The sequence below is a fragment of the Sapajus apella genome, unplaced genomic scaffold (genome assembly GCF_009761245.1).
Source record: "Sapajus apella isolate SASKATOON/1434 unplaced genomic scaffold, GSC_monkey_1.0 scaffold23, whole genome shotgun sequence".
Lineage (NCBI taxonomy): Eukaryota > Metazoa > Chordata > Mammalia > Primates > Cebidae > Sapajus > Sapajus apella.
In genome coordinates this window covers 25,493,908-25,520,088 of record NW_022436963.1, presented here as the reverse complement: position 1 = coordinate 25,520,088, position 26,181 = coordinate 25,493,908, and the positions used below count along the sequence as shown (strand labels likewise).

General features: G+C 35.2%; 1 protein-coding gene across 1 annotated transcript in view; it reads left to right on the top strand.

The window, feature by feature from the left end:
- The window catches only part of CNTN3 (contactin 3), a 330,613-nt gene that overhangs the window by 97,946 nt on the left and 206,486 nt on the right, over window positions 1-26,181 (top strand). The window contains exons 3-4 of the mRNA XM_032290493.1: window positions 6,674-6,800; window positions 19,977-20,152. Of these exons, the coding sequence (XP_032146384.1) occupies window positions 6,674-6,800; window positions 19,977-20,152 (303 nt within the window). The remainder of the gene's footprint in view (window positions 1-6,673; window positions 6,801-19,976; window positions 20,153-26,181) is intronic.

Sequence of the window (26,181 nt, the reverse complement as noted above, 5' to 3'; positions counted from 1 at the left end):
AACTTAATTGCTAGCTAACATTTCCAGATGTGGAAAAAAGACACATTAGTTATTCCTAATAAGTATTTTCTTTTCCTTTCTCATCTGAAGTGTGCTATATTACCTTTTCCTTTTTTTCTAGAGCATTGGTTACAGTATAGCTTTTAGCTGCAAGTGACAAAATGCATTAGAGGTTTGTTTTTCCAACATACGGTGTTTGGAATTATGTGGTTCATGTTGGCTCAGGAACTCAAAGATATGAGGGCTCTGGGTTGCCTTTTCTGTGACATACTCTCTCTGTGTGTGTGTGTGTGTGTGTGTGTGTGTGTGTGTGTGTGTGTGTATTTATGCACATATATAAATATGTATTTTATACACGCACGTACGGAGACAAGGGTAGTGTTCCCCCTAATGGTGTCCAGTTGGTCGCAGTAGTTCCCAGCATTCTTTTCTCATGTACAAGTTTCCATATCAAAAAGGAATGAAAGCAATGTCAGCATTTTATTCACTTCAAAAAAAAAATAAATCAGAGTAGAGACTTATTCCTAGAAGCTCTTAGCAGGTTAACCCCTTGTTAAAGGTTGAATTGTGCTCCTACCCCACCTCTACCCCCAATTCACAAGTTGAAGTCTTAAACTCCAGTACCATATTATTTGAAAATAGGGTCATTGCTAATGTCATTCATTAAGAAGGGGTTTTTAGAGTGGACCCTCATCCATTATGACTTGTGTACTTATCAAAAAAGGGAAATTTGGACACAGAGACACACATAAAGAAAAGATGATATGAAGAGATACAGGGAGAAAACAGCCATCTACAAGCCTGGCAGAGAGGCCCGGAACAGATCCTTCTCTCAACCCTCAGAAGAAATCAACCCTGCTAACACCTTGAGATAGACTTTCAGCCCCCAGAACTGTGAGACAATAAATTCTGTTTTGGAAGCCACCCAGTCTGTGGTACTTCATTATGGCAACCCTAAAAAATGAATACGCCCTCTTGGGCTGTTAGTGGTCTCATAAGCCAGTCTCCCCTGGCTACCCCGCTTCCCAGCCAAGAATAACAAAGCATTCTGGAAAGCTAGTATCTCTGGAGCTTTCACTCTCCACAGTGAAAGGCAGACTCTAAGGGCTGGGAAGAAGGGCAGGCGATAGCTGTTGAGTGGACTACCAGCAGCATTGGTCACAGCCAGTTTTTTGCATGTGGCACATGTCTGGCATTCAGATATTTGTTAAGGAAATGAAATATTCTAAGATCGAATACTTTATCTTCCTCTGACATTGGAAGCATATAAATGGAATTTTATTTTGGTCTTGTTTCTTTGGCATTTTCCAGCTTTAAACCACCATTGCCAAAATAGAAGATATCCCATTTCTAAAAAAAGTTTCCATCTTTTAAACGTTTTTTTCTATAGAATAGTTTAGCCTAGAATATAGATCTTATTTCATTGGCAGCATGTGATTTTACTTTCTTTGACCCAGGCTAGAGCTCATTCTGTTTAGGTTTGATGCCTTGTAAGTACATGGAATATTCCTTTCTAGATCCATGTCCCATTAAATTTTGCCTTTAATTGTATTGCCTACCCTTACACCCTATTGTGATTTACCCTCTGTGTTTTGAAATGCACTGCTGGTTTTTGTTTTCCATGTAGATATGACATAAATCAGTAAGGAAAAATAGGATATGCTTTCCTTTTCCCTAGGAATTTCAGATATTATCATTGTCTTTTAGGAATTTCATTTCTTTTACTAAAGTAATGCAACTTGCCCAGAATCCCTTGTCTATTTTTCTTTGTCAGTCTTCATAAAAATTGTATAGAGTATGATCATTAGAATTGATCGGCTGTGGTTTGATCTTTTACATGACATTACCTTAGGAGCTCATAAAGCTTGTACTTACATTCGAAGGCAGTTATTCCTTGTTGCCTGTAGGTGCTTTGAGGGAAAAATAACACCTTAGGATTGGATTTGGGGACTTATTAGTCCTCTTCGGAAATATGATATGCCCTTTATTTTAGGTTGTACACTTAAAATGGAGCTTTGGAGCCAGGCTAGCATATAAAAAAAATGCCCCTGTCACAAAAAGTAAAGTTTAACATCAGTATGAATGTCACATTGAATCCATTAGTTGGGCAAGTGGCCCCCTTCCGTTTTCAGACAGGGTGCTTTTTACTGGTTATGAATAGCTGTGTGAATAGTCAAGGTTCTGTCTTTTTGAGGATCAAAATTCGTTTTGAAGAAAATGTTGGATAATTTCTTTTAGATTAGCAAAGACTTCAGAATCTATTCCTTTTAAATTTATATTGCCGGCAAGAGACTAGAACATGAAACCCTAGCATTTCTCATCACCTGTTTCATTCCCGTGAAGCAAGATTGAGTGGCCTTGTCTCCTTTCTAAGTATGAAGCATGCACTGACCTGTCACGTTTGATTATTATTTTGTACTTACTTTTTAAGAGACATTGGAGGTTCCCAAATGGCTGCTGATGGGCTGAAAGCCTTTAGGAGCCTTAAATTTCAGAGATGGCAGATCATTTATGTGCCCCATAGGCTGTTAACTCCAGCGCCATCAGGAAATGCTGAAGTTGAAAAAACATGCTTTTTGTTAATTTTCACCTCTGACCATATTGAGAATAGTGTGGCTTCATGGAAAGGGAAACAAACCAAGAATGTGAGGACTGGGGTTGATTTCAGGTCTTTCACCAAGAACTGTGTTACTATGGTCAGGTCATTTCACCTGTCTGTGCCTCACTTCTGAGGAGACCAAACCATGTGCAAAGTGAGAAGAGGAGCTCTTCAATTAAAATCGTACTTTATCAATCACTAGCTGTAAAATAGTATCCACCTCATATAGAGTTATTATGAGGATTGTTTCATCTTATTCATTCAAAAGACAGATATTGAGTATCTATCGTGTTCTAGGAGCTGAGGATAGAGCAATGAATTAGATACAGATAACAAACACATACATAAATATGTGTAGTGTTTGTGTAGGGAGATCTCGTGAGGTTGTGAAATGTGCTTTGATGTCTGTGGCTGGTGGGAATGAAGGGTGTGTAATGACTTTAGATGGGGGAAATGTGGATGGTCACATTAAAACTGAGAAGGTGACATGCTAAATTCTGAATAACAAAAAAAAAAAAAAAAGCAAAAAAACAGAACACAAGAAGAACAAGTGTGTGAGTCCAGAAGTGACACAAAGCTCAGCAGGTCTGAGAAGCAGGAACAAGAACAGTGTGGCTAGACCTCAGAGAGCAGGAGCTGGGGCCGGATTAGCTTGAGATAGAGAAGCAAAGGATGTAAATTGCTGCTTTGTGTGCCTGGCACATGGTTCATGGTGCCTCGTTCAATAAATGTTAGCACATTAGTGGTTATCCTTCTCTCAGAAGGATCTCAGAAGAAAATGCTTCTAGTAATTTAACATTTTTATTTATTTATATTTATTATTATTATTATTATACTTTAAGTTCTGGGATACATGTGTAGAGCATGCTGGTTTGTTACATAGGTATACATGTGCCATGGTGATTTGCTGCGTCGATCCCCCATCATCTACTTTAGGTAGTTCTCCTAATGTTATCCCCCCTCAATCCCCACCCCCTGCTGTTCCTCCTCTAATTCCCCCAACCCCTGAAAGGCCCCAGTGTGTGATGTTCCCCTTCCTGTGTCCGTGTGTTCTCTTTGTTCAACAACCACTTATGAGTGAGAACACGCGGTGTTTGGTTTTCTGTTCTTGTGTCAATTTGCTGAGAATGATGGTTTCCAGCTTCATCCATGTCCCTGCAAAGGACATGAATTTAAATGTAATAGTGGCCTCTGGAGAACACATGTAGCATCACTTGGGACATGACTTTTTATTTGATGATGATGAGATGGGCATTTGAGTTTTTTTTTTTTTTTTGAGATGGAGTTTCGCTCTTGTTACCCAGGCTGGAGTGCAATGGCGTGATCTCGGCTCACCGCAACCTCCGCCTCCTGGGTTCAAACAATTCTCCTGCCTCAGCCTCCCGAGTAGCTGGGATTACAGGCACGCGTCACCATGCCCAGCTAATTTTTTGTATTTTTAGTAGAGACGGGGTTTCACCATGTTGACCAGGATGATCTTGATCTCTTGATCTTGTGATCCACCCACCTCAGCCTCCCAAAGTGCATTTGAGTTTTTACTATGACCACTTGGAGGAAATTTTTTGAACACCCCTCTTTGCCTTTTTTGTTTAAACCACTGCTTTCTTATCTCTACTAATCTTTCTGGTTTTGGTTTGTCTCCCCAACGTTCCTGTTATTTCCAAATTTATACCATTATGTTAATGGATTACTGCTTTCAAACTCTATATACATCAGAATTTGTCAGAAAAATGATGCTATCCCATCAGATAAACAATGAAATATATGTATGCTATCAGAAGTAAATCAGAAGCTATTACACTAGAAAAATGTTAGGAAATGTTCACTATATTTACAAGTATTTCTGAAGAGACATCAGAAGTATTTTCAACTTTCTAGGACAATAAATTTAATTAATAGAACAGACTGTCATTTTTGTTGTTTCTTATTATTTCTATTCGGTGAATTGGTTGAGGGGCAAAAATGAAGAAATTAGCAACATTGCTTCTTTAAAATTAGAGATCTTAGTAACAATTTTTAAATCAATTTCTTCTGGAAAACTCTCTCCTTAAAAGCAAAACAGAAGCTTTTTTTTCTTTGTCATTTTCCCCTGATAGATAAAAGTAATGATCAGGTAAAGATCAGGGACTAAGGGGGATAGCAAGCTGCTGTCTTAAAGGATGGTGGGGATTAGTGAGGGCTAATTGTTCGGTGGTGGGGTGGTGCAAAGGTGCCCCAAATCAGCTGAGCTGTGAGCTTACCCTCACTTCTGATAGTAACTTTGAATTCAAGAAGTTCCCAAATTTTCCTTAGTTTTGATAATTTGCTAAAAGGACTTATGAACATTGTTGAAAGCTGTTATACTCACAGTTGTTATTTACAGGGAAGCGATGCATACTAAAATGAACCAGAGGAAGACGCATAGGGCAGAGTCTAGAAGGTTTCAAATGCACAGATTTTGTTGTCCACAGGACATCTGACCCTCCTGGTACTGATGTATGACAGTACTCAAGGAGTATATTAGCCAACCTGGGGAGCTCACTGAGCCTCAGTGTCTAGAGTTTTTATTGAGACCTCATTATGTAGGCATGACTGACCAGTTGCACATGTGGTTGAGCTCAGTCTCCACATCATCTGATACCATGTGACCCAAGTCCCTCACCCTTAATCACATGGGTTAGTCTACCTGATGTGGCCAGTTTCCAACCTAAGACTATTGGGTGTGGCTGTCCTCACCCTAAGATTTAGTGTGGCCAGCCCCCACCCTAATCAAAGACATTTCAATCAGCTGTGGCATAGATTACCTCCTAGAAGCTGAGGGCAAAGATCATACCTAGAGCAAGGCCAAATTTTTTACATAAAGGGTGAGAGAGTATCCCTTCATGGACTGTGGAATCCATTATTCTAGAGTGTGTGTTTTACATTCTGCAATGCTGTGTGAACTTGCTCATGACAACTAACCACTCTTAGGTTCAGCATTTGTCTTCTGTTGGGAATAATTATGGCTTTACCTCACAGAATATTCTGAGGATTAATGAACAGATTTGGGCACATAGAATTTTCTTTGGAATTTCAGCTTTCGCAGCTGCTATTTTCATCATTTCAATGATTTTAATCATATTATCATTTTACTGTTGTTACAGTTACGGTGAATATTTTTATTAATGTTAACTGCTATTTGAAGTAGACAAAATGTCAGCTCATTGTTTTAGGGACTTTTTTTGCTGCTTTTTGGTCTCATCTTCTTTCTCTGACTATTCATGGACTCTTTGTCTCTTAGCCTATTTATTCTCTGAGTTAATAGAAACTCCTCTGAAATTTTGCTGAACATTCCAAGCAAGATAGGAAAGTAAAGAGCTTTTTATTTTCTGTGTGAGTTTGTTTGTTTTCAGAAATGCTATGGCAATGATTGTACAACTACAGTCACATAAGCATTTGGTGATGGCGTTATCTCGTCCTTTTTTAAACTCATAGTACAAGAGAGAGATTCGTTCTTTTGTCTGTATGTAGAAATTCTCCTAAAAGCATGTTCAAGCTCTCTTCGCCAAAGTAGAAACATCTTTGAAAAGACAATTTGTTCAGTGCTGTATCCTTCTCTTCAATTTGCTAGTGATAAAATGGACATCCCACCAAATATTGAATGTTTTAAATTCCAAATGGCAATATAACATTGTGAAGCTTAAGGTTTGCATGCCAAGTAGATTTTATGAAAGTACTCTGGTGTTCAATTAGTTTCAAATTCACCTTTAGTTTGGCAAAGAGGCTGTGACAAAAAAGACTTGGTGTAACAGTTTATTCACAATCTACACTTAGGTGTAGTTTATTGTTATAAAAAGTAATTACTGCAGTATGAAGTGATCTTAATATGGCAATATTTTTCATAACAACATTAGTTCTCATAGAGGTGTTACTATGCTGCTGAGTGGTTTAATTGATTCCCTTTAACAAAACAATGCCCACAGAGCATTTTACTTTATAGACAAATGGAGCATTACTGGATTTTTACTAGTTGCTTGTTTTCTTCAATACTGGAATGCAGCTTTTTATAATACCTTTTACTGATTATTATTTTTTGGATGTCTCCCACCCATATAGGTGAGCTTCTCCTACAAGGCCCTGTGTTTATCAAAGAACCCAGCAACAGCATTTTCCCTGTGGGTTCAGAAGATAAAAAAATAACTTTAAATTGTGAAGCAAGAGGCAATCCGTCCCCTCATTACAGGTACAGTGAAAGGTTTGAAAATTCGAATAAAAGCAAACACACTTATATGGTGATTTTGAATTTTTTTTGCTTCAATATATTTATGCCATCAGTAAGAAAAAATTAATGAAGCTGTAGTTATGTGATATACTTAACAGTTTCAGTATATGAACATTTAATATATATATAGCATATATTTGATTTGTTATTGATCTTGGTAGAATCCCTTAAACAAATAATGTCTTTTCATTGATTTATATCGCAATTGAATTTATAAACTTGGATTTACATGTACTTGTCAAGGACACATTTATTGTGGGGATGAAATCAAGTGTGTTTTAAAGTTAACTTGAAATCATAGTTAAAAAAATACTTCTGCGTCCCACTTTTGTTCATTTGCCGTTTTACTGGATATGTGCTTGGAGGTTCAATAAGTATGGAAAAATAAAACATATTTTTACCAAAGTCATTTTAATGATTCTTGAAGAGAAAATATATTTCATTTATTAGATGTATATCAAGTTAAAGCCTATGTTTTTAATATTATATAAACAATTCCTCTTTGCTGAAAAATTTCAAACATCTTGGAAAGGTATAAGGAAAATAGAAAAAAAATCTATACTCCCACCACCTTAAGTTAAAATTATTGATATTTAGTGGATTATTTGGATGAGATGAGTATTTATATTATTAAATAACCCAGGATAACCATTTTTACTCTTAGGGGTGCTTGGGAGACCCACTTTCATGAAGAGATAAATTATTTATAAATTACGTTCTGCATTCTTATAAGTGGTTGCAAGAAATTACTCAAGACACCTTTAAAGCAGCACGCTCTTTCGTGCAATGTGAACATCTACTACGAAAACCCTATTAACACTGTTGGTTTGCGTGACAAAACCTTTTCTATGATCTGTAGAGCAAGCAAACTTCAGCCAGTATTAATACAATTTTAAATGTTTAGAGTTGTAATTTAGATCTTACTGAACCTCTGTTTTTCTCTTAAACTATGTAAATAATCGAAGTCAATAGTCATTGGTAAATTGGGCCAAGATTGGAGTAGAAGGTAGTCTTTTGTATTTTTGCATCTGGAAATAATCAAGATCAGTCTCTTTCAACAATATTTAACAACATATTTCTTGAGGCCCTATTGTATACTTCAACAAAATAAACATTATAATTCCAGGTTACTGGTTAGAATAGGCAAAGGTGAGAAAAAGTTGTCTTCTGCCTCTACCTTTTTCTATAAAAATAGGAAAATTATTAAATAAAATCATTAAAAAAGCCAGAAACTATTTTATGAACTAGTTCCTTTAATCAGACATAAACATATGTAACATTTGGAAATATTTTCTTCTTTTGGGGAGAGTTGAACAGATCAGCTTAATAAGATATTATCCTGGAAATTTTTTTGCCGGCATTTTTGTAAGGCATTCTAACACCTTTTAAATGCATCTGTTTGTTTCTCCCTGAAATGAAAGATTATTCTCACAGATATAGTTGCGAATAAGATAAAGCAGCCATGTGAACGACTCATGTGTGGGCTGTTTTTCTGTTGCCAGTAAAGTTGTATTTCCTGGCATTTATCTTATGAATAATTTGCTGATAAATGTGTTCAGCTGAAAAATTGTCAAGATATAAGATTTAGTCATATAGGAATGTATTTGTAAATGAATAGATTAATTATGTTTGTATAGTTTTGTCAAATAGCCAAATGTCTTGAGCTTAGATATTCAAAATAACCTTTTATAGTAATTATGTTTTTATATAGTAGGTGTCTATTGAAATGCCGTGGAGTCTGTATTTAAAGATATTGGTAACATATAAAATGTTGATAAAGAAGTTTCACTGTTTATATAATGATTCTTATTTTATTTTACATCCTGGGATATCATCCTGGCATTTACATGTTGCAATTTAAACAAAATCTGTAACTGAGACTAGGAGATGTGTGATTTGGGTTGATTTATTAGTTTTAGGTTTGATAAATAAAGAAATTTAACATGTTTGGTATTGTTTGATGATTTTGGTTGGTAGCCAAATACAGCAGATACTTTCATTATAACTTTAAAGATTTTCTAATGTTGTATTGGACGGAGCGTAGAAAGTTATCACCAAGACAAAAGTATGCCAGATTGCAGGGTCATTTATTATGCTGGCGACCACAGAGGACTCATGTCTCTCCAACCTGTGGTGTCAAAAGGAAGGTGCCACGACTTTTTATACCCGAAAAATCACCTTGGGTGTGGGGGAGAGGAGCGGGGATGGGGATGAAAAGGTTTCGGATATTCCAAGGGCTTGGGGATTCTGTGATTCACCTCCTAGGCAGAGACAAGGGCGGGGGTCTCCGGACATTCCAAGGTCCAGGGGATTCTGTAATTCACCTCCTGGGTGGAGACAAGGGCGGGGGTCTCCGGACATTCCAAGGTCTAGGGGACTTTTGTCATTCTGTTTGTTACCTCAGTGGTTTATAGAAGTCAAGATATACATTTGTTTACACATCCTCTGGGTGGTGATAGAAGTCACAGATTTTAGCAGTTACTGATAAGAAAAGGTAAGCAGCTTTACATAGTTTTTCAGAACAAACTAGCAGTTCTATTTACAGAGGCCAAGGACAGTAGTTATTGTGAGGAGAATGGGGCAGCCACTTCAACTTATTTAAAAAACAGTTTTGCATTTTATAAAATAGTGTTGCTCAGGTTCTGGCTCTAGGCCAGCACAATATCACACTAAAGTTAAGATTTCTAACCAATGTAAGATTTCACTTAAGCTAAATGTTTATGACCGCTAGAAATTGAGACCTAGAAAAGCACAAGGGAAGCTCTTTTCACTCTAAGAAATATCAGACTTTGTTTTAACCATAAACAACCTTTTGTTATTCATGTCATCTGAATATGAAATAGATTGTGCCACTGCAGTAAATGGAGTTTGGAATAATGTGGGTTGTAATGACAAATTTATCTTTTTAGATGACACCTTTATTTTTGGCCTTATTTTTTCCCTACCTTTTAAGTTTAATATTCGACTAGGTAATATTTCACATTATGCTTTAAAATGGTCCAGAATACAATATGCTTGCTTATTCTTAATTTTTATTGTCTTTCAAAAATCACAAATAAATACCATCAATATATAATGACATTGAGGACATAAAAAGGAAGAATATGGTGGATTTTTTTACTTGAAGTCAGAGAAAGGATTTTTTTTTTAACATATATAATGATAAATATAAGCAGATAGATAGAGAGGCAGCCAAGGAGGAATATTAAGGAGTCATGGGAAACCACTTGTTAAAAGCAATGCAAACATGTTTCTGAAAATTCAGAAGAAAGTTAAAGAATCTTGTAAAAGAATGTCCTTTGAAAGCCCAAAGCCTGCCTTGTAGTCTGATGCCAACTTGTCTGAAGGGTGATCTTGTCTTTGTTTTTATGCCATTGGGTAAAAAGAACTCTTAATTGACCACATTAAAAATCCAAAAGTTCAGAAATTCTCAAGAGAAATTACTTGTCTTAGGGTTTAATTGAGAATTTTATTCTTTTTTTTTTTTTTTTTTTTTGCATTTCCCTGCGTGAGCCCCAAAGCCTATATTTAAAGGTTAATTAGTATTCAGTCTCATTGTAATTGCTGATAGTGCTGAAAGAGGTTACCCTGAGGAAGTATTAATACTTCTTCTAAATGAGAAAGATTTCTTCTACTTTTTGTGGGGTTAGAAATGTCCAACTAACTAATGCTAACATGAAAGACCACAAATAGGAGAACCCCTGGCCGCTGCTGCTGATGCTATTTAAAGGGGCCACATGTTTCGGTGAGATTGGGGTAAAATAGGTACATGACAACAGGGACCAGGCGAATAATAACATTGAAAGATAAAGGCCTGCCTGAAGAACATATAGATCTATTGAATAATGGCTGGAAACTGTTCATCATTCAGCCCTAAGCCTATCATTACATGATCACAGCTGCTTCTCAGTACTGGCCAATTGTTACCATCCAGGATCTTGTAAAGAATGCCCCGGTATGACCAAAGCTTTTAAAGAGAGTTTTAAAATTTAGAAATTTTCATTTTGGAATCGCTCCAATTTTAGTGTTAACTGTTTTTGTTTTAAAACACAATGTAGACCAAAGAAACTAAGTCTTAAGTCTGAATGTGGCCCATGTGGGCTTTGTGTTTCCAACTCACAGTCCAGCTCAGGACTTAGAGGTGTGCTGTCCAGTATGGCAGCCAGTGACGACATGTGGCCCTTGAAATTTAAAGCAATTAAGTTAAATTAAAAATTCAGTTGTTCAGCCACAACAGCTTCATTTTAAGAGCTTGGTAGTCACATGTGGCTAGTTGCTACTGTATTTGACAGTACAGATGAACATGTCCAGACTTGCAGAATGTTTCAGGTTGACTCCTGGGCCCACAACTCTTTTCTATAAATGCTCCTTCATTTTTCTCTCTTTATAAGTAAGTAAACAGAACATTATTCTCTTTCAGCTCTATGGGAACAGGTAAACAATTTTGATACATAGAGTGTAAGGAATCTGGGATACAGAAGTTATAAGGGCGAAACATCATTGCAAAGTGGAGGTCTTTCCTGTCCACAGTGGCCCTTAAACATGATTCTGTATAATGGAGCCAAATCCTGCACATTTTAAATTTACTGATAGTCAACTAAATGTATTCAGTATGAGAAAGAAAGGGAAAATAAAATACACTAATTTCTGCTAACCATCTTTTCAAGGGTGGATGTAAGGAAGGGAAGTCTGAGTTTATTTTGTCTATATATTGACACAGTAATATATATCTAGGCACACAGAGTACTGTACATAGTACTGTATTTGGCTATGCATATATACTATGTGTATGCTATAATTCTATATACTATTCCATTTTTAGAATATATAGTACATATATGTGCTACATGCTATATAGCCTATAATATAAAATATATATGACATGTTTTTAAGCATAATTTGGATTATATGCAATTTGTCCTTTACATATTTCTTACTGCTACGTAAGATCTGATGTCATTGTTATTTTGCTTTTATGCCTCAAGGCAAGACAAGTTATTCTTCCTTTAAATTATTTTGGCACTTAGAAAAATGACATCCTTTTTGTCAGATTTCTAAGTCCAGTTCTCTGTGTTCATCCTCAAGTTCAACTCCTTTCTACATCCAGGCTTCTCTACCTGGTGAACTCTGGTCCCCACATGCGCAATCAGCCAGTAAGAGTAATGAAATAGCCACATGTTGGAATGGTGAAAAAATACAATCACATAAAAATATCTGTAGTGCCTGAGGCAAACGGAGGTAGGTAACACCTCTTACAGGGCAATTTAAACTTGGTTGCACATCATCTTTCCCAGGAAGCCTTCTTGACATCCTTAGTGCTGGATTCTGTGCTCAAACAATGTGCCCAACCATTGCATTACCTGTATGATAAAGCTCATTAAAATGAGGTCATATTGTCCTGGGAGGCTGTAACTCCTTTAAAGGTGAAGTCAGTGTGTTCTTCATTCTTGCATTCCAAATGCCTAGCAAAATAGTGAATGCTCAATTGGTGGCATGAAAAAAGTGATATGAAGTGAGTAAGGGGGAAAACAACAGAATTTGGGACTGTGTTATATTTCTGGAGTCAAGAATGTCATCAAGGAACACAGGGTCAGAAGTTGCTAATAGTTTATTCTATAAGATATTTTAAAATTTGTATATGAGTCTTAACTTTTGGCTCCATTTTAAGACAAATTGCCTTGAGGTAACAAAGATGGCTTCCTGGAACTCCAGGCTACTCATATCTTCTGCAAAATGTCACCTGGAAGAGTAGGGTGTCTTTCTCATAAACGTCATCAAAAGTTCCAAATGGTGTCAGAAAAATGTGAAATAAAAATGAAGCTAACCCTGTCAGTAGTCAATACCCAGCAGAGACACAAAGGTTAGATTTTAGATATTAAAGGTGATTGTATAACAAAATCACATATATTTCCTTTTTGTTTCTCTTTCTTGCGTTTTTTCACTGGGGCAAGGAGAAAGGATGTACATGTACTGATCAAATACAAGTTGGGTCACAGTCACATTCTTATCCAATAAGATTGAGACACAGAATATCTGACTGGCCAGGCCAGGGTCATGTGAGGAGGGCTTCTTTAAAGGAGAATGGAGGAGCTGGTACCAGGAAAAGCTAAGATGGCTGCAGGGAAGGCAATAAGGAAAAACATCTGTAACACTCCATGGAATAATTTTAAGATAATCCCTGATTAATATGAACCAGGTTATAACCATGTAAAGTGAACAGTTGTTTTTAATCCCAGTATAGCTCTCTATTCTGTTTTATGTTTTTATGTATGTTTAAAATTTATCAATGAGTGAGAAATGGGAATCTATATCATAAAACACATTTTAAACATTCAATTAAAAAAAACAGCATCACAACTTTAACTCATTTAGATCTTTAGCAATTATTGCTGAAGTCTAACTAGTTATTTTTGGATAAAGTATTGAATATGCAAATTCAGACATTCATTCTTTCAAAGGCTGCAATTATTCTCATCACTTCAGTAAACATATTAACAAACATTGCATTTGAACACAAACGCATTTGCTTATTAACTTGAAAGCTGCATCTAAAACCACAAATTGCTTCTGTGATTAAATTTCTAATTTTCCTGTCAAACTCCAAATAAAGTATTGCCTGTTGATTTAACGAGTGTTTAGTGCGGGCATATTTCCTAAGCCCAAATCCCAGCCCCTCCCAATGTTTTAGTAAGTTATTTTGTTCTTTTCACATTGGTTTATGTTGAGGTTTAAAATAAGTTTGTTTTCATCCAGAATATTGTTTGTATGTCCGTTGTCCAGACCAGATTTTGTGTGACGGAGTACACATTTGAAAGACAATAGCTTTATGTAATCAACTGTGAGGTGAATTTTATTTGGGGATTATTTTTGAAACTACTGGAAGTCATTTATTTTTAGTTTTGTTAGCTTCAATTTCAAGTTGTGATGTTGTCTGACCTTATTACCGGGTTCAAATGGAGGACACATTTAGAGCCTGTTGCCTTAAATTATACCAATGATAAATAGATCTGTGTTTATATTCGTTATCATTATTCCATACTAGTGTGGTTTTTGTGGAAAATGTTGCCATTTCGGATAATAACTAATACGTTAAATAGCAATAACTAGTAAGATAAAGGAAAATAATGATGTATTAATTCCCTATCTTTAAGATTGTTTATCAACAATATGGATGACCGTAGTCAATGAAGACGATGTGGAGGTTAGTTATGACTAGGGTAGAGAACAGAATTAGATTACTTTATTCAAGAAACTTCTGTTAGTTCCTGTCATGTACGAAGTATGGTGCCTGATGGTAGAATTTCAACAGTGATTGAAATAGTCATTATCCCGTGGAGCTTACGTTACTTTGAAAAGCACCGTTTGACCCTTAGAATTTAGGCTTTTTTGCTGATTTAACTCATTATTATACAAATTTGTGTTCACACACACACACATTCATTCTATTTCTCTCTCTCAAACATACTTTGTTCTTTGTATTAGAAAGCCATGATTTTTATACCCTCAGCCATTGATGTTTTAGTTTATTTCCTGAAAGCAACAATGAAAGTTTTCCTCATTTTGAAGTAATAACTACCAGTTTTGAAATATCTCCTATGTCAGGTACATTATGCTTTCTCTTCAAGAATTCAAAAATTGTTGGCCTCAGGGTATGCAGCTGTTTTAAAGAAATTGTATTCAAATTCATTTTTAGGTGGAAATCTGCCTTAGACTCCACCATTATGTTTTATTGGGCTTGGTCCAATTCTCTCAGACACTACCTTTATTAGCCAGTGTCCCTGTTGTGTGTAGAGAATATAACTAAGATTTAGAAGGAGACTGATCAAAGGTACACTACCTTAAGTAGGCCAGTAACCCACGACTTCTGATTGCAGTACTCCAAATATTTATCTCTAATTATTGACGGAGATACAAGTTCACATAGAACCTTCACACGAACCAGTTTAAGAGATTGAGAGCTCCTTGAAAATTACTAGATTTGTGAAATATGTATAATAAACCATTTCTCACTTGTGATTCTAAAAGCAAATTCTAATTTGTGTAGAATGAGTGTTTGAACACTGAAGGCTGGCACTGAACTTATAGGATCATTCCAGAGTGTTACAACATGATGATTATGCAAAGGTGTTTAATCTTTTGACATTTACCACCGAGCTAAAGGTACAAGGCCAGTCTGCTTCTGGAGCACGATGTAAATGTTATATGATTGAAATGCTGGTATATATAGCCCCAAGAGACATGAGGTTATCTTCTTCTTTTGCTCCAGATCAATGCTTTAAGCCTTTTGGAATGGGATTCGGGTATGCAAATATACTTTTATATAATTTCCATATTTCAAAAAGATTTCATTCTGATACTTAGAGTTCCTGGTGAACTTTTAAATTCTTTGGTAAAAGTAGAAATTTGTAACTTTTACAAAGGATTATGAACATGCAGAACCAAAAGGCAATGTTAGCTACTAAATGCTTCCCAAATTCATGACCTGAGTGTGCCATTTATCTGTCCCACTTTGCTACTGAGTGTTGTGTTCATGAAGCCCAGATAGTTGGATTACAGTTTCTTGTAAAGAAAATGTGTCTAATCTGAAGATTTATTGGACACATACTTTGTAAAGAAGGAGCTGAACATGTGTAACATGTGTATGCCTTCGGGTTTTTTTTTTTTTTTTTTTTTTTTTTTTTGAGACAGGGTCTGGCTCTATTGCCAAGGCTTGAGTGCAGTGGCGCCACCTCAGCTGGCAGCAACCTCCACCTCCCAGCCTCAAGCCCTCTCACCTTAGCCTCCTGAGTAGCTCAGACTATGGGTGCATACCATCACGACTGGCTAATTTTCACCTTTTTTTGTAAGGATGAGGTTTCACCATGTTGCTCAGGCTGGTCTTGAACTACTGGTTTCAAGAGGTCTTCCCAGCTGGGCCTCCTAAAGTAGGAGGATTACAAGCATGAGCCACTGTACCTGGCCCTTATTATTCATTTCTTACACAAATGAATATATTAGACATACTTAGAAATCAGCCTTAAATATGAGTATTTTGCCTTAGGAACTTAGATATACTTAGGAACTTAGGTATTTTTTCTCTCAGGATAAAATAGTAATAACTATTGGCAGCTTAGGCCCAGAGATTACTTGCACATTTCAGAGTTTAAACAAAGACAACCTTTTTGAATTCACATATTTTCAGCAAGAGGAAAAACAATCAATGTTTAATAAGATATTGAGAAATTTTATATCACCTGGGGTGAGTTCCATTTAATGATGAATAGTATTAGGCAGGAGAAAAATAATTATATTGCTTTGTTAAAAGAAAATTAACATTCTTCTGATTATGGCAAGTATATTTTAGCTCCAAAGAGTTTGCTAACACAAATGTGCTAACATTTTGGACCATATTTAAAAATGGAGGAACATATTTTAAAAAGAATAGTCTTTTCCTTTTCACATACTGAAATCATCTAGGGATTGTGTGTGTGTGATAAAGACTGAAATAAAGAAAATAATAAACATTTGTGTGTAATGGAACAAATCTTTTCCATTTTTGTTCTTTAGTCAAAACTTGAGGATGATAGCTTTTAGATCTTAGACACCTAATGAAATAAAGTATATTCCAGCATATTTTATGGTTTCTTAAATGTTTCTAGCTGTTAAATATGCAAGAATAAGTGCTTCTCCATATTTATTTATCTTTACAATTTTCCACATAGCCACTGTACCTTGATTATTCATTGGCTCAACACAAAAACACAATTTTCAAATGAAGCCATCAGGCCTGCTTAGTCAGGCCATAAACATTCTAACTTGTGAGCTAAACAGTGTTTTATTCATATACAAACTGCTCTTCTTAGGTGAGGAAAACACAAATGCCCTTTGTCATGAGAGTCTTCCATTCAGAGGTGTTTGAAATTAATGATATCTTTCCTGATTTGTGTTTAGAGGAGTTTTTTTCCCCTGTAAGCATTTAGTCACTTAGTAACTGAGAAATCTTTTATAGTTTATAAATTAAACCCACCCACTTTTGATTTACTGTCAGAGATATTCTTTAAAAGGGTCAGTATGTGTTCTCATTCCGCATTTTGCTGACTTCTCAGGGAAGGTACCAATGTAGTTCAACCATATGTGAAAGACATAGTCCATTCCATGTAAAAGGAGAGGACTAAAAGCATTGAATCAAACACAGAACCAATGTGTGCTTGAAGAGAATGGAATAAAAGAGAAGCAAAGGGGACAAATGGGTTTGCAGCCTTTGATGGGGGGCCTCTTCCCATACTAACCATGGCATTTGCCCGTTTGTTGAATCCCTACCCAGTGGAAGCATTGAGCTGAGAGCTTTGCATACATTGTCTGAATAAATTGAAGAGCAAGCCTATGAGATAAATGACATTTTCTCCATTTTGTATGTTAAAGCTTAGGTTCAGGGGTGTTAGGTAACTTGCCTTGGTCATGCTGTAGGTGACCAACTGATAAACCAATGAGCAGTTGGTTCCGAATGTAACTTGTTTTCATTACGCTGTTGCTTGAAAGGCATGGCTAAGGCCTGGGGATTAGACAGAAGGGTGGAGATGGGAACAGAAACTAGGAAACTAGGGGAAAAAAATACCTACAAAAATGTGAGCTTCCTGAAGTCAGGGACCTTTTACCACAACTTCAGAACATAGAAAATTGCCTGACACAGACACTTTGTAAATGTTTTTTACTGACCGAGTAGAGTGGGAGGGAGAAAGGGAGGAAAGGAAGGAAGGAAGGAAGAAAGGAGGGAAGGAAGGGAGGCAGAAGGAAGGAAGGGCTTTCTAATCAGTTGTTGAATATGAAATGGGCTAAATTAAAATGGAGCAATTCTTTTCTGCTTGTGTTTACCAAATGTACATATTAAACACTGGGAAATCTTACTAAGGTGTAGATTCTGATTCAGGATGTGGGGTAGGGCCCTAGATTCTGCATTTGCCACAGGCTCTCATGTGGTGATGATGCTGGCCTGCAGACCATATTGTTTCAGAGTATTTGTAAAGAGTGTGAATGAACATGTTTCCCTTATTTTACTTGCTTTTCTGAATTTCTGTAGTTCTAGGACTTGGGATGGAATAAGATGAAAGGTTTATTAGTGCTCCCAGTTCAAATTCAAACCTTAAGGGTAGACTTAAAGTCAAAATAAGACATGGTAACTCAAAATGTTCATGCAGATATGGACTTGTCTTGGGAAGGATCGTAAGAGTTACTTTATATGTAAACCAAACAAAAACCAACAGCAGAAATCTGCCATAAATGAAAAAGATGTTATTGCTTTTTCTTTCTAATTTTGCTCCAGTTCAAAAGAGAAGAGTTGGGACCTCCAGTTTGTTCTCTTAATTTCTTGGGGCCTTTTTATTACAAGTGTTGCTTTAAGAATTGAAAAATTCGAATGTGAAGGAAAAAAGAACAAGTGAGAAAAATTTGATTTATAAATTTAGCAAATGATAAAATATTACTTTGAGCAGTACAAATTAAACTTATAAACTCACCCCTTTTCTTTACTACTCAGCCATTAATACTTCATTAGGCATTATTTCAGATATAGAAAATGATATAGACATACAATAGGGCATAATGATGAACATGCATATAATTATTAATTTAAGAAATAAAGCCAAAAATGCTAAATTTCCCAGTGTAGGCTCCCTAAACACATCCTACCTTCTTTCCATGAGAGTTTTAAAATATCTTAAAGTTGAGGTTTATAATTTTTAGACCTTTTAAAATACACTTAGTATATAATTAATAATTATTAATGTATTATGCTGTATAATTATATGGTATATTATAATGATATAAATAATTATGAAAATATATGTGTATATTAAAAGGTCTGAAAATTATAAACCTCAACTATGTTTTAAAACCTCACATAAATGATATCTAACTGAATTTTTAAATTTGCCTTATGTACTATTGCTTGAGTCATCCATGTTTATAACAGTGACCCATTTTCACAGTTGTATAATATTCCATTTAACTCTATGCACTTCTATTTGAGATGATGTTCACATTTCATCTCTTTATATGTCTTCACAAAATATATGCAGGTCAAATATGTCTTATATTAAGGCAATAATTTTTAGATGGCCCATAATATCATTGAAGAACTCTGTGCTAGAATTCAAGTAGATGCCATTACTGATCCCTCCAATTAGTAGTTTTGGGGTCAGTTGTCAACTCACACAGTTGCTTTATTAAAACCATCATCTATAAAATAGTCATTATATTACTCTTTTTTTCCAAAATATTATAAGGAATAATTGCTATGACCATTGTTATAATATGCCACAATTTACAGAACTGATTGTAGTGTCATTTTATTATAAAAATTGGGTCATCTCAGAGGTGGGTGCCCCATTTTTTACAGTAATATGTTCTTGATATTGTGAGGTATGGATGGGTTTTTAAAGGTGAAGTACTTTGATGTGTCAAGCATACTTATTGTTTAAAAACTTTCAGCTTGAAAACTCTTATTTAAAAACCTGCTTCTCCCTTTGTTTTTCTTTAGGCTTCCCATTGATAAATATGGCTCTGGGGTTAGCGCCTTTACTTTTTCTGACCCCCTGGGTGGTGGTTACGGTCTTTTGCCACAGTGTACCATTTTGTAAATTGCACTGTGATGGCTTAGAAAAGTGGAGAATGCCTCGGGGACAGGTATTTACCCAGACAAATTGAAATGGATAGTTGAGCACTTATCCAGTTAATTTATTAAATGTGCCCAGTCAAACTGGATCAATCAAAGAAATGTGCTGTTTTCTTCCTTCATTGTCAGCAAGAGCTTGGCCTAAAGTATCTGAGATAATTACCTCAACTTTCTACTTCATGTTTGCCTGTATAGACCTAGCCTAATTTTTCCCCTAGTGAACAAATAAAATCATTCCCACCTCCTAAGAAACCTTTAAAAACCTTTAACCTCTAGCTACTACTTTGTTGTACTTTCTACTGTGCTTTAACTTTTTGTTTCTGATAAATACTTAGGCATATTTGATCTTCAGTTATGTAACATTTGAATAATATATGTATCACTTTTTACTTATATGAGGGAAAATGTTTAAAGTAGATATTTTAATCAAGATCGTTCTTTTAAGTTTAAAGATACTAAGGAGGGAAAACCTTGGTACTGTTTTACAGATGGCAGCTGAATGGAAGTGATATTGATACGAATATGGAACATCGTTATAAGCTGAATGGTGGAAATCTTGTGGTTATTAACCCCAACAGAAATTGGGATGCAGGAACTTACCAGTGTTTTGCAACAAATTCACTTGGAACAGTTGTCAGCAGAGAAGCCAAACTTCAGTTTGCCTGTAAGTTTATGTTCACATGTCTAACAAATTCAGCATTAGAAAATATATAACTTAATTTGTGTGGTCATTTTGGATTTCAGAAATAATATGTGGATTTTATTCAATAAATAGGTTGATAAAACAATTCAGTATGATTTTTTGGACACCTTGTAGTGTTCAAATCAGAGCTTAAAAATGTATGTGTGTGTATGTGTGTGTGTTTGTGTATGTGTGTGTGTGTATATGTCTGTGTGTATGCCAGTGTGCATGTGTACATGTAGGGGTGTGTGTGTGTGTGTGTGTGTGTGTGTGTTCTGTTTTACTGTTTCACAAGGATTCTGTTTAAAGAACAGAAAATAATGCAGTTGATAATTTTTTTATTGAGCAGCTACTATGTGCATTGTTCTATGAAAAAAATATGAAGGAATTGTCAGAAATGGTCCTTGCTTTTGAAGCACATTTAGAAAATTCCATCTGACAAACCTGAAAATATTAAGGAACAAAGGCAATGAGAACAAGAAGAAATTAACATATGTGGTGACATGTTGTTGACCCCGCTGGGGTCCTGTCACTAATACCCTTACAGAGTACCCTCAGCACAGCTTCCTCTGAGGTCTGGGCTCTGGAAGCCATTTTGTACCATGTTATTTAGACTCGAGTTGATACATAGCCCAATCTGGGAACATGCTTTCTCTAGGAAGTTTGGACTTGGACCCAGAGGCCCGATTTATTTTTTATCTTGGCTTATTTTCTCTTCTTTTGTGTTTCTTTTTACTAGTGTCTCTTTATTATAGTTTTGTATTTTGTACATAAGACATATTATGATTACCTTGCTTCTAAGATTTTTTTTTTAGTTATTTACACCCAAATAATTCTGAAATTGAAATGCGTATGTTCTTATGATGAGGTAGTATTCCCTCTGTTTTCTCCATAAGCTTTTATTAAATTAATGATGGGTCATTTAATACGTGGCCTATTCTTTTGCTTTCTAGTTTAATAATGGCAAGGGTTGGCTTTGTTTGTGCCATTATATTCTGTGTCCTGTTTTTCATATTTATTTGCTCTTTCCTTTGTTTTCTCTTTACTTTTTTCCCTGTAGGCACAATTTTTTTTACCTGTTTCTTCCCTGCATATTTAGAAAGCTATATGTGATGTTTATATCATACAACTAGTTACCTTTAAGTTTACTAAATACTTTGTGTATATTTCTCCAAAAGCCAGAATTTAAGTTTATTTTTTCAAAGTTTCTCCATTTTAAACAAAGAGTTTAGTTTCCTTTTTCCTCTTGTGCCATATTTTGTAGTATTAGTGCAATTTCCATGGTTATTGATTTAAATTATATTATTTTAATGTATATAGGAATATATATGTGTGTATATATATAAATATATATGTAATAGTCTTCTCATAGATAACTGTGTATGTGCGTATAGTTGTTAACCAGAATTTGCCCAAAATCTATGATGTATCTATGTTTTACCTGGCGTTAGTGCCAGGTACCAGACCTCTTCTCATTTTTGCATTCTTATTTTTAAAAATTTCTCAATAAATTTAAAAACATTTGCATTATTTAGTATGTTACATTTAAAAAAATCAAGAATGTTTTATGCTTTTTCATTTTAAGGGATGTCATCATATTCCCTTAAGTGTAAGGATATCATTTGGTTGATAATAAACGTTGAGTCTCAAAGCTGTTTAACAGAGAGTTCCAAGTGTTTTGCTCTGTTGTCTTCTGAAATTGATGCTGCTGAAGACAATAAGGTGGCCAGGCTAATTTCTGGTTTTGGGGAGCTCACCACCACCCCTTGTATTTTGGGGTTCACTTGGTTGTATGTAGGAGGATTTTATTTTTTCTTCATCTTTGCAGTTTAAAACATACAGATTTCCAGCATATAGCTAACTTTATTTTAATTTACTTTGCTTAGAACTTGAAAAATTCTTTTTTTTGTACTTATACATTTTATATACAGTTGAGGAGAGTTTCTTTTTATATAGTTTAGTTTTAATTCAATTTATTTATATTTTCAAAAGGCATGCTCATCTACATTGGATTTCTTTTTTTCTGTCCCATTCTTTGAAATTCTTTTCATCTCAGCCTGTTCTTTCCTATGACTTCCTGTTCCTGATTCATAGGTACCACATCTTTTTGTATTCTTTTGAAGATATAGTCAGTTTTCTGAAATGCTATTTTTGATCTTGGAGGCAGGGTTTCCTCCACTACTTCCATTTGGTGTTTCCATTTTTGTACTTAAGTATTTTCAATAGGTTTTAAAACAAATCGTGTGTACACTCAGTTTTTGTCTGCAGGATGGTGCTGGTGGACCACCCAGGTCCCACAGTCTTTGCCCTGTGCAGAGTGGGAGATGAGCAATTCCCAGTCTAATTCCTTGTTTCTAGGAGTCATTCCTCTTATAAAGTGATAAATATGTTCCTCTAATGATATTTTTATACTATGTATTCTTCATTTCATACCTGATAACATATGAAGACATATAATTAACTTACAAGTTTTTCTTCAGTTAGCGCCTCCTGAAAAGTATGACTTGTATGAGGAAAAAAAAAAAGTATGACTTGTATGAGAAAATACCTCTAAAATTATCTTGCTTATCTTGCACCTCTTGCAGTCTGCCCTATTTCCTGGCCAGCACTTTATATGGGCAGAGTGGGGTGAAGTTGAATCAGGGATGGGATTTTACTCTGCTTAGGAACTAATAAGCTAGTCTGTTACTGTTTCATGGATGCTGGTAGAAGACATGAGACTCCTGGGTCAGTGACTAAGGACTTTATTATTCTTAGTACATAAGCATCATGAGGTTCAGCATGTTTGATTGAGTTCCCCTAAACTCCAAGTCCCGCAGAAGGACACAGTAGGGCTAGGGTAGATACTGTACCCATCTGTGAGAAACATTGGGATTAGAGAATCCACCTCTTTTACAGCAAACAGTAAGGAAGCCTGGTCTTTGTCCTAGAGGGAGACATCACCTCATCCCTCCAGGTTGCTTTCTTCAAACACATCCCTGAGATGAGGACATGTCAATGAGCAGTTAGACCATTCATTCCTTTTTGGCACACTCCGCAAAAACTTGCAAGGGAGCCCAGAGTACATGGCAGATTGCCTCTCCCAACAGAAATTATTCAGTTTCTTTTTTGGTACTGCCCTTGAGTTTCTGAGTTGGGGTGCCCATATCAGGATACATAAGGTGAGTGAAGTACAAACTAGTTTCCTACCTTTATTATAATTCTCCTTTCATAAAGCAAACTGAAGATGTAACATTGAGTCCCTTGGGTTTCCCCTCAATCTGTCCCCCTCTACTCTACAAGTTTTATTTATTCCCTATGTATTGACATTTGATGGCTTAGCTGTGTTGTTGTACAGTGAAATCATATTTTTTGTTTTGTTCTGCATTTTTGGTGTTTTTCTAAGTGTTTTATTTGGAAGTTACAAGAAGCAACTTGGATATTCTTCACCTGACATCACATTGGACTGGAAAGATTAAAAATATTTTTTAATATTCATGTGGTTGGAACAGAGATTTCTGATAAAGGAGCCGAAAAGGATGGCAAAATAAGTAGAAGATATTTAATGCATCAGTATTCCAAATTATTAGCTACAGTAGAGCATTGTTTTAACTTCATAGCCTTGAAGAAAAAGTAATATGTTAACTGAAAGAAGGGATTAGAAGGAGACCCTGTATTAGTAGGATGCACAAGACTTCAATCTTAACTTTCTTTGCTGCAGGCAAATGGATGTTCAAGTGTCGTCACTGAAAAATGTTCTAATTGTTAAATTTCGCTGTGTCTCCTCTCTTGCCCATGTTGTATGTTTATGTGATTAGCTATATTTTCTTTGTTTCTCTTAGTTATGGAGGAAGTACTCCTGTGTCCTTCATGCATAAATGAGTGAAGGAAAATATGGTTGATGTACCACTTTTAACACTAGTGAAAAAGTAAAGAAATTGTATCTTAATTTTTGTGTGGCTTGAATAGTGCTTGTAATAAAATGAAAGTGAAAAGGCCATACGTCTGATACATTTACCCTAGATTTTTCGACTCCTTTTCTCAGATATTTATCAGCTAGTTTAGTTTTTATAATGAATGATTTATTATTTAAATTTTTTTTTCTTTAGTTTTGCTGGGATAGTAATGCTGTCTTTCTCCTTTAATCTGTTAACATGGTGGACCTTTACTAGTATTCAGTGATCTTCTATTCCCGGGTTAGTTTCAACTTGGAATTTATGCAGTTTTAAAAAATACCTGGATGTGAGCTGTTTGCTAATATTTTCTGTGGTACTTTTGCCTATTTATCCTTTCTGGCTATCCTTTTTTGGCTTTGCTTTCAAAGTTATTTTCACCTCTAAAAGTGACCTGGAGATTATTCCTTATTTTTCTTTTCCCTAGAAAACATTGAGAAATACTGGAATTATCTTTTCCCTGAAAAAGATGTATAAGTTAAGCTTGGAGTTTTCTTTGAGGAAATGTTTTAACTATAGATTGAATGTATTAAATAGTTATAGGACTAATCATACTATTTCTTTGTGATAAGTTGTATTTTTTCCAGAAATTTTATCCATTCCATTTATGTTTTCTAATGTATTGGTAAAAAAATGTTTCAAAAGTTTTTAAATTATTTTTCTCATTGCTGCTTTATCTAGACATATATTTACTGTTCTCTTATAAATATTATCTTGGTATCCTTTTTAAATATGATTTGTGAGAATTTGATGTTATTGTTTCTCACTTTCAAATTTCTACCGTCTATTTCATTCATTTTTCTCTTACCTTTATTGTTCTTCCAAAGTTCTTATATTATTTTATAGTTCTCTAAGTACTTAAGTTGCATAGTTATCTTAGTATTTTCTATACTTTATTCTCTTCTGATATGAATTTCTATGGTTTTAAATTTCCCTGAAAGTACACTTTTAGCTGTATTCAAAGAATTAGACATAACAAATTTGTTATGTTTCCGTTCAGTAAATGTTATAATTTCATTATGATTTTCATTGATCTGTGAGTTATCAGGTATGTCATGTATTTTAAATTTCCAAACGTGGAATTTTACTAGTCATCTTTTGATGCTGATTTCTAACCTATTGGCCCATTGACCGTGTGACTTTGTAAAAGGTATCCAGAGCTGTGTTTTGCAGCAAACAATAATTCTGATTATTTTTCCTTTCATGCATGATTTTAATAGTAGTCTTATTACATTATTTTACTTCTGGATTTTCTATAGTCTCATACTTAAGTCAACCAAAATTGTGGCCAAATTTTTTGATGTCCTCTCAGATACTGAGATGTAATCAGATATTCTGTTAGTTTTATCTTCTTGGGGAATTATATCCTAGAGCCATTGGATTGCTCCAGTTGGACTGGTTTTTCTGTATATCAGGGACAAAATTGTCTTTCTGGGATCTCTCTTCACCATCACTCACTCTAATAATCCCCTACAAATCTCTGCTGTGTCCACTCCCTAAACACCTATTTTCCATATCTTCTTCCTTCTTAGTGTTCATTGTTTCAGGATCTCATATCCTTCACATCCTAAAAAAGGATGAATGATTTTTTTTTTATTTTTCTAGGACATATATTCCAAAATTAGTATACTGGCATACTTGATCAAGAGACTTGGCTTAACTTAGCATGAATAATATCTTACAAATCTTTTTCTTTCAGAATGTTGAAGATACTTTGCCTTGTTAACTAGTTTACAGTGCTGTTGTTGTGAAGTCTGATGCCATTTTGATTTGTGGTATCTTGTATAGAGAGGCCTGTATTTCTCCAGGGAAACTTGTAGGTTTTCTCTTTGCCCCTAGTTTTCTATTGTGGCAAAAAACACAATTGCTTTTGCAACAACCTAGTAAAATTCCACAGTGACTTGATTTGTTATGGGTCAAATTTATTTCACGTGTTGGTTACTGTGTGGGTCCTTGTAGTTTCAAAACATGAGTCCTTTAACTATGGGAGATTTTAAGATTTCCTCTCCTTGGTTTTCTCTGTTTTCTATGTCACACATATGATTACTTGCATCTTGAACCACCTGGATTAGATTGTTT